This window comes from Halyomorpha halys, unplaced genomic scaffold (genome assembly GCF_000696795.3).
Source record: "Halyomorpha halys isolate HHAL.00 unplaced genomic scaffold, Hhal_1.1 Scaffold108.1, whole genome shotgun sequence".
NCBI lineage: Eukaryota > Metazoa > Arthropoda > Insecta > Hemiptera > Pentatomidae > Halyomorpha > Halyomorpha halys.
Genome location: NW_027112950.1, coordinates 771646 through 782193, shown reverse-complemented (window position 1 = coordinate 782193; position 10548 = coordinate 771646). Strand labels below are relative to the sequence as shown.

At 28.6% G+C, this 10548-nt stretch overlaps 1 protein-coding gene across 6 annotated transcripts in view; it reads right to left on the bottom strand.

Moving 5' to 3' along the window:
* shaker (Potassium voltage-gated channel protein Shaker) overlaps positions 1–10548 on the bottom strand; it is a 939448-nt gene that overhangs the window by 685867 nt on the left and 243033 nt on the right. For all 6 annotated transcript variants that reach the window (XR_010844284.1, XR_010844283.1, XR_010844285.1 and 3 more), the window contains exon 2: positions 2483–2527. Coding sequence is in view for 2 of the 6 variants with exons in the window: in XM_067050608.1 (XP_066906709.1) it covers positions 2483–2527 (45 nt within the window). In the remaining 4 variants the exon portion in view is untranslated. The remainder of the gene's footprint in view (positions 1–2482; positions 2528–10548) is intronic.

Below are 10548 nucleotides of genomic sequence, written 5' to 3'. Positions count from 1 at the left end.
TGATCAAACATAATAATTAAACAATAATCCCCTAATATTTTAGAAATAATTTATTTTTGGAGCTCGTCTATGAGTGGTAAACTCTCTTGAAGTTGGTCGAACAAGTAAAAACTTAATGAAATAAATTAAGGCACAAAAAATATAATAAAATGGAAAAAAAAAATCCATCATATCCAGCAATCTAGTTCCATCCATGTTTCATTTCCAAAGATGCAATCAAAATGCAAAATCCATAACGGGAATGAGGTTACTAGGACTCAAAACACTGCGTGTTAAGTTCATTAATAGCATTTTTTTTTTTTACACTCTTTCGAGTTATTTCAATCTTATCCTTAATGTTAGTGCTGTTAGGTGTTCAAAGACGTGCCAGAAATCCATTTGAAATCTACATATTACAGTAAGTTTACGAAACCTTAAGAATTTGAATTTATAGCGATTTGTATCCATTTCTGTTATGCAATAATTATTGATATTTCGAAAGCAAAATACAAAATACTGGTCATCACGAGTTTCTTGTTTATTTCTTATTCTTAACAATTAAAATAGTAGTGGATTTCCAGATGCATCCAGATGAACCTCCTTTGGACATCTAAGTAGCTCATTTAAAAATCACAGCCATGCCCAAAATCTCAAGATTAGTTTGATATTTTTTATCTCAGGTGGTTTTTTCCAATTCAGTACCTCTTTCGTTAGAAAACCTTGCTCGAAACGTGTTTAAGAACGTAGCATCGGCCAGCACTACAAGCATTTAATTTTAAACACGACGAAGGATCTCCGCAGCATATATAAGACGCAGTAGAGTATTCGGACCACATGACCACGTAAAACTAGTCGATAAGTATGTTAGCTAAATAATTTTCATCACCATAAAACTGATGTTTAGTGGACCTGACCGTATTTTATTTGATTTTATCCCACTTTTTATTTAATTGCTATTAATAACAAATAAATTCCAAAATAAAGATGGAAAGAGATAGTTTGCTTTACAAAAACCCGTAATTCTTCCTACAATCATTACATTACTTGAAAAAAAATAATGATTTTCTCGAAAGGGAAAAAAATAAAATCTAATATGTTTATTTTGTTGAATGATATTAGTTCTACAGTCTGTCATTTGATTATTGGGAGATAAAATGAAATAATAAAAAAATATATTTATTGGTATTATTATACAATAAAAACCTGTGCAGGTATAGAAGAAAATGTTTTTCACGAAACTTCAAAAACTGTTCTACTAGTATTTTTTTATTTCAATTAAATGTACCTAAAATAAAGAACATTGTGTGCATATAGAAGCCTACATTAGTGTTGTATTTTTTTTCAGTTTCTAACTTAATTTTTTTCATAACACCCGATTAAATCTAATTTAACAGTTTTTCAAAAAAAACAAAACAAAATGATAATTTCCATATTTCGTGAATATCTCCAAAATATCTCCATATCTCAAAAATGGACTAATTGAACCTAATTTCAATTAATGACATATTTATCAACTTTAAAGAAATATAAGATTACAGTCAGTCACATTGTTTTGTAGTCATTTAGAAACATTATACGAAAACCTATCTTTTAATCCAAAATGTTGATCCAGTTTCATCAAGTTCTCCAAGACGAAAATTTTCGATATACCCAATTTTAAGTATAAAATTAGATGAAACAAGAAATGTTCAGTCGACACTATTTGCGATCTATTATTTTTTAATTTTCCAATGAAATGTTATTCGCCCAATAGAAACGTATTCAGTATTACTGTGTTACTTAAGTGATTATTTTTAATATAATATAGTTTTATCTTCTTTTTTAGACGAATAATGTATACACAAGTTGAATTAAAGTGTAAATTAAATAATTCCATTTGACTAAAATTCATATCTATACGCAATATTTAAGTAAAGCGTGTGATAATCGGAATGAAGATTTTCCGCCCTCATCTGGTAAGAAAAGAAGGACTACAAGAGATCCCAACGTAAAATGGATATAGTTTTATGTTTAAAATATTCCAATTATTCTATTACTTTACAATAGTCTATATATATATAGAAATATACATAAAGATGATTGTATAATTGGAATCTTCCAAAAATCAACTCATTACTATATTAATTTCTAATGCGTATTTTACTCATATTATATATAAATCTACAATAGTGATAAATATTTTCAAATTTAATTAATTACTGCTTGACTTAGGAAAGTTACTACTCACATTTAAATGTACTTTTTAACTACTGCTAAGTCTACTTATTATTTTTTATTCTATTTATTAATAGATAATATATATGAAATATGCCTATAATTTATTTTTATAGTATTAAATTTTTTTCTAATTTTATATTACTACAACAAATATTCAGTACGGTGTTTTCGCTACGCATTAAGCTTATTACTTTATTACAGTTTGGGAAAGCAAATATTACTTCTTGTTAGTTATGAATTATTTTAAAGCACTCTTTATCAACGATAATATTGCATAAAACAATACTTTTGCTCTGTTGGAGTTTGCGGTTCTTCTTGTTTCACCTTACAGCTGAAAAAGAAAAAATAATTAACGTGATAAATCTCAATAAACTAATAATAAACCCATTTCGGAATGGACTGTGTAAATTTATTGTTTAGTGTGTGATATGTCCATTTGGAGAATTTTCCGAGGGAATATTATTCCTTTGTAAAAAGTAAACAACTTTAAAATTCATAGTACATTTTAAGTGTAGGAAATGGTTTAAATGTGGTTTTATGTTTCATTTGATTACTCATATTTCGTGGACGTTTTTGCAGAAGCCATGATTAGTATAATTACCCAGGATTTTTATTTTTTATTTTATTAATTTATTTTACTCGTTTTGAGCCGTCAAGTGGTTTAGTTTCTTCAATGTCGTTATAAAAATATTGATCATGTTTTAACAATAAAAAATCAATTATAACTGTGCATGACCAATTTATGATTAATAATTTTTTCTAATTTTTATTGTTTTGTATTTATTTTATTTGTTTGTTTTCTTGTTGGCTATGTCTTATTTCTTATAGAAATTTTTGTTCATGAGATGAGAATTTAACTTGGCTGAAAAAGTAATATATTCTACCATTGTTTGTTTCTTTTTGGTTTGCTAAAATATTTATATTGGTAAATGAATCATATAGAAAAACATTACTGTATAAATATTTTGAGCATTTAACATCACACTGCTCTTATATAAGTTAAAAATAAAATATAATCAAAATTAAAACATTAAAATGAATTCTATTTGACACTCACACTAACACGGCGTAACAAAGTTGCTTGACTGATAGGTAATGCGTAAATTGTATAACTATTGCGCCGTTTTCTATTGACATATTGTGTCTTATTATACTTGATATTGATACCTAAATTAACTATTTATTTAAGAAAAAAACTCCAATACCACCTGGCTCAGATTATAGCGTGGAACGTCATAAACACCCCCGACCAAACATTGAACCCCCGACATCACCTGTAGCGATCTAATGCCTGGTATGATATAGTACAAGAGGAGAAAAAAGGCCGTTATCTCGCCTCAATTTTTGATTACTTTAATGAAAACTATGTATAATTACTAGTCAAAATTCATTAGTTTGCCAAGTATAGGTAGAGGAAATAAAAAATGGCGGATTTTTCAAAGCTATTAAAAAAAACAATTTTTTATTCGGAGCTTTATATCTCAAAAAATAGGAACAACACAAGAAAACCTAAAAGAACGTCATTTAAAGAAGAGCAGATTTGCTAAAATATGAGTCTTAATAGAGTTATTTACGTTAAATAGTTTTCGAGATATAGCTTTGTAAAAAGCAACATTTCATAAAAATGTTGTATGGGACGTACTGCAAGATCAGTAGTTATTGAATTCATTTTGAAAAATCCATATCTCAAAAACCATATGACGTACAGATGTCTATAAGCACTCAAATTAAAGCTAGTTTAATGATCTATACAGTATTTTATGATGTTTATCTTCGTAGGAGTAATAGTTTACATGAAATTTGCTAAAATAAATTGATTTATAGTTGTTCGGAGAAATTTTCATTTGCCAAATTTATATTCATATGTGAATATCATTGAAACTACTACCCCTACTAAGATAAGTGTCATAAACTACTTTATAGTAAGCTAAATTTCCTTTATTTTAAGTGTTGGCAAACATCTGGATCTCGAGATATATTTTTTCAAAAATCCAACATTTTATACGAACTACTATAAATTAACATTTTGTGAGTTTCTTTTGTCAAATATCATTAAAACTACTACTACTACAAATATAAACAATATGAACTATTTAATTTAACTAGCTTTAATTTGAGCGCTGGCTGACATCTGTACGTGCAATGGTTTCTGAAATGAAGTTTTTCATAAATCAAACGTATTGTCCGAACAACTATAGATCAATTTTTAAGCAAATATCATTAAAACTACAATTCCTACGAAGGTAAAGACCAGAAACTTATTTATAGTCCATTAAACTAGCTTTGATTTGAGTGCTAATAGACATCTGTACGTCTCATAGTTCCTGAGATATAGATTTCTCAAAATAAATTACCTAACTACTAATCTTTCAAACGATTTTAAAGCTATTTTACTTTTTAAAATGCTATATCTCGAGAACTATTGGACGTAAATAGCTCTTTTAGGGCTAATATTTCAGCAAATTTACTCTTCTTTAAATAATGTTCTCTTAGATTTTCTAGTGTTGTTGGCAGTTTTTAAGATACAGAGCTCCGAATGGAAAATAAATGTTTTTTTATCGCTTTGAAACAGCCGCCATTTTTTATTCCCCCTACCTATATTTTGCAGACTCATCAATTTTGACTAGTAATTATACATAGTTTTCACTAAAGTAATCAAAAATTGGGGTGAGATAACTGCCTTTTTTTTCTTCCCGGCTCTTGTACAATGAGAGAGACCAGTAAGCAGTTAGTTTCATCTGCTGGTTCTGAATCTTTTCAGCTCTTAAACTTATTACATAATTTGAATTCACTACTCCAACCTCTTTTCAGCCTACTTATTTGACTATCACAAATAAAACTAACATTAGCCGCTGCTTATGGACACTAGTTCTCTGACTGTTGGTTTCCTTTCAATCCTCCTTTGGAACACCAACGGACTACTACGACATAAAACGGAACTGGAAATTTATCTTCATAAAAACGTATTGTTATTGCGCTACTAACGGAAACGCATCTCAGACCACGCAATAAACTTTCTATACTTAATACCTTATACAGGACAGACCGCCATGATCATTCTGCCCATGGAGGGACAGCTATATTAATAAAATCTACCCTAAGACATTATCCAATTCACATAAAATCGACGGCTCAAATCCAAATTACTGGCACACAATTCGAGACAAAATACAATAACCTATCACCAGCTTCCATTTACTGTCCACCTAAATATAATATTACTGAACAAATGTTCATTGATTTTTTTAAATCACTTGTTAGAAAATTTCTAACAGGAGGCGACTATAATACACAACGCACTATTTGGTGTTCAAGATTATATACACCAAGGGGTAAAAATCTCAGGCAAACGGTTCGCCATCTATCCTTAGACGTCTTTGCTCCAGATAAATGAATATAAATTTGTATATTATTTGTTTTCCCAATTTTATATATTAGAAAAAATGTACTTCAACAAAAAAAAAACTTATAATGAATGTTTATTTTAGTTGAATATAATACATTTATCACTTGATATAAAAATTCAATGTTATTGTTTAAAATTTATAAGTTTATTAATGTAATGAATTTTAAACACTAACATTAATTTTTTATATCAAGTAATAAATGTATTTTATTCAGGTAAAATAAACATTCTTTAAAAGTGTTTTTTTTTTTCTTAAAATACAGTTTTTCTAATATAAGAAATTGAGAAAACAAATGATATATAATTTTCCTCACACAGATTCCTTTTTTCATATATTACTGATTTTCACAAGTAGGTATACTACCCTATTTACGACATTGATAATACTCTTCTGTAAAGTATGCTTTATTTTGCGTAAGATTTTCATTCATAATTCAGTATTTTTCTTTTATTTAATACAACCATAATTGTTTTAATTTGTATTAACTACTAGTAGTGCATACTAGATTTGATCAGATGAGGAGATAATAAAATTACAATTTATTATGTTTATATAAATATACTAAGCTGAATGTTCTATATCAATCCAAAATTTAACGTAATATTTTTTTTTTTTTATGTTCACGAGTAACGTAAATTATAACATTATCAATGTTGCAACAAAACAGTAAACAAAAATAATTTATGTAAGGGATGTTTTCCATAGTAAAATATCGAACACTATTTTGGATACATTTTTCCATCAACTAAAACACTTTATCAGAATCATATGTCCTTTCAGTCATCCTGTGACATCTAAACAATGTGTTTTGGAAGTTTGACCGAAATAGTTCCTTGAATATGGCTAAAACTTTGCCAGATTTCTAGTCAGTGATCATGGTAATTGATAACAATTAATTACTAATTTTACCTGTACCATCTCTTTTATTTCAAAGCCTTACTGATGCTTTCAGCATCCCTCATATCATTAATTATAATAGGTAATGTTAATGTAGTAAATTAATATGAACAATTATTTTATGGTATTCATTATTAAAATCACTCTGTAGTTATACGCATCTATGATCAGTGCAGTGTATTGGCGTATTACTGAGACTGTAGGAAAGTAAAATTTGTTCATTTTTTATTAAGCACTAATGTGGCACTATTTGAATTAGTTTCCGTCCTTAATTCTTGTTTTTATATAACATTACATTAACTACTAATACGTAACAAAACCTAAGGTGACGATATTTTTATTAGTTTTTTTTTTTTTTTAGTAAAGGTTGTAAAATACCAATTTTATATCATGAAAGCATAATATAGCATACTATTTAAAGCCTTTCGCCATGAAGGAATAATCGCAACATATCTAGTTCTGTAATATATTTCAGTGTAGTACTTATGAAGTGCAGATATAAATTGTATCAATTCTTTATGTCCCTTTTGTGCGAATTTAAGGACATTATTATTAATGATAGTAAACTAGGAACAGAATTGAAAAATTGGTTTGAATATAAACGATTAAACCTTTTACAAAATCTTCTGGGTCTTTAAAACTTACTAATTAAGTATAAAAAATGTTTACAATACAGGAGGATTCAAGTAAGGTAACATAGTTTTTTATCAGTAAAATTTGTGTTTTAAATTTTTTTTCTGATACTCTACAAAACGTACTAGGTTACATATTCTGAATCCAAAAAGGCACCATAATACAAAAGTTGTAGCTTTTTTCTATGACAGAAGAATTAAGTTCAGATGAGTTTCTATGATAGTTATATTGTAGTTTTGTTTTTCGACAATCATATTATCTTGATAGGAAATGTACATAAAGAACTTATTTTCATTCTTTTAATTCTTTATGTTTCATTTTGATCAATTCAATAAGACTATTATTTTGGAATAATTCTTACGGATAACAGAAAACTTGTTGGAAGGTTTTAAAAATCTATTTAACAGAAATGAATAATTCACTTTTAAAGTACTGACATACTACTTAATTGCTAAAAGTAATTGTCTTATTGTATCTTTCTTAGTATATCAACCAAAGATATCTCAGGAAGGTTGCACAGCTTTAATTATTTTTTATCATTTTTTTAAGTAATCATTTTTTATTAAAAGTTGTAGAATAGAAATTCTATTGCTGGGTAAGTATCATAACAACATAAGTCTTTTTCCCCATCATAATAATTGGAGTATATCTGGTGTCTTATATTTTTGACGACCATTATCTTAACTAAATGGCTTAACAGAAAAACATTAATCCACTTTGAAAATTCTCTTAGTAGTAAAAAGTAATTGTATTGTATCTTTCTCACTATATAAACCAAAAATATCTCAGTAAGGTAGCACGATTTTAATTATTTTTTCTCATTTAATTTTTTTTTTAAGTAATCGTTTTTTTTTTATTAAATATATTTGAATTTTATTTCTGAGTAAGCATTATAACATTCTATTTGAAGTGTTTTTCCGCGACATAATAGGGGTATTCATGAAGTTGTGTTAAATTCAAAATGTTTTACTATGTTGAGTGTTTTAAGTATAGGGTAGTGAGTAGCCCTATTTAAAGTAATGATAAATGCAGAAGAGCTCCTGGTGGATTTTCTGATCAACTTGTTTTATAGGCCTTCCCTTCCTAAACTTTATGTTATTGTGTACTTATAAGTTTTGATTAAAGTAATTTATTACAACATGTCTAAAGTAAGTGGAAAGTGGAAGTGGTGTGAAAGTTTGGTTACTGAGCGTCTTGTTGATCTACCTCATGAGGAAGAGAATCAAGATTAGCTAATTGACAACTGTCATTGCATTACTATTATTATTGTTATCCACTGCTTTATTAGTTATAAAATAATCCAAAACAATACTAACATTAAAAAAAACACAAACCACGAGCAAGTATTCTAGAACAACAAACAAAATGATGACGAGCTCAGTTCGGCTGTTAGGTGACGTCATTCTCTATTTAGCTGACCAATTAACAGACTCTCATCCATGTTATACGTTTTCCCGTTTTAAAGGATGTTAAAGGAAGGAAATATCTCTTCATTTAACATGAGTTTTTTCCATTTGAAATATTAAACTAAAGATCATGAATACCCTTCATTAAATACCCCAAATTAATTGCAGCATATCTGGTCTTATGTTTATCGAAGACCATTCTTACCTAATTGGCTTAACAGAAGAAGATTAACCCACTTTTAAAATCCTATTGATTCTTAAAAGTATTGGTATTATTGTATCTTTCTTAGTATATTAACTTATAAAATCTGAGAAAGCTGGCACAATTTTAATTAATTTTTTTTTATCTCTTAATTTGTTTCAAGTAATCTTTTTTTAGTAAACGTTGTAAATTAGGAATTTTATTGCCATGTAAGCATTATAACATACTAGTTGAAGTATTTTTCCGCGACATAATAATTTCAGAATATCTGGTCTTATGTTTTTCGAAGACCTTTATCTTACCCAATTGGCTTAACAGAAAAAGATTAATCTACTTTTAAAATACTTTTAATTCTTAAAAGTTATGAAAGCGTGAGTTTTACCGAGTAAACGAGTGAATTAATGGTTTACTTTTTAGTAATTACCATTCTCTCTACTGTTAACTCTCTAAATGTAGAGAGAGTATTGGTCAGTCCAGTATATCTTTGAACCATGGTGGAAAATTTCGCCTATCGTTGCGATTATCGTCCCAGGCTTCTGGTACTGGTTTGGTGGGTGTTGGAGCTGTAACACAATACTATATTGGGATGTTGTTAGCTGGTTTTGTGAGCTGTGATGAGTAGAACAGTGCGATACACTTTCTTTGGCTTATGAGATGGGTTTACAAACATCTTCTTTGTTCAATATCATATCGGGTTTTGGCTCTACTGTTACTTGGGAATTACTTTAATGTAGAAATTACGGCAACGGTGTTCTTAAAAGTTGGAGTAGCCAGTTGGTCAAAAATGCCTTTAATAAAATTGCAGTTCAGTCCTGTTCCTGATACTGTTTCGTCAAATGTGGTCTGAGATTTCACATCCGTAAGCCTTTCGTTCCGGTCGTCTGAAACCTAAAATGTTGTATCCGATTAGGTTCTGGTTGACTTCGTAATTGGTGGTGGTCAACCACGAGGCATATTCACCTAGTGCAGCGTTGCTTAAGGCATGGCAGATGGCATCAACCATTGAGCCTAGTCGTGGAACCTCTTCATAAAGGTTATGATTGTCTACGTCTATACTTTTGGCGTCATTAGTGCATGGTTAAAATCCTCCAACCTCGTTGATGGTTTTATTTGGGATACGATGGTGTGAGCTGTGTTAACGTTTCTGTATGTCCTATAGAAACTTAAAAGTATTCGTATTATTGTATTTTTCTTAGTATATCCACTAAAGATATCAGAGAAAGGTGGTACATTTTTTTTTCAGGTTATTTACTTTTGTATGTAACAGTTTTTTTTTTACTAAATAGGTATTTTATATTCCAGTAATACAAAATATCAGTATATATCTGAAATATTTTCTAATTTCATTGTATTACCTTAATAAGAAATGCGTTTAAACTTGTTATTAATTGTTATTCTATCAATTCTTTATGTGCTTTTTGACGATTCAAGGACCGTTTATTTGGAGGAAGAATTTATTCATATCAAGTCTTATTTTTTTCCACGACCATTATGTTACTTTATTAGCTTTACAGATAGTGATTAATCCACTTTTAAAACACTCTTAGTCATCAATAGGAATAGCTTCATTATATATTACATTTCTCCTTTATTGAAGGGTAGTAAATTTTGGTTTTTATTATTTATTTTATTTTTTTCTAATCTTGCTTCCTCTTCCAGACCTAATGTAGAAATGTTATTAGAGTGCCACCAATGGATAGTTTCTATACATTTCGGTATAATACCATTGTAATCTTGCAACACATTTACAAGGTGTATTTTTACGTAAAGAACTCAACAGACGATTCGGCCAACTATACCGACTGCT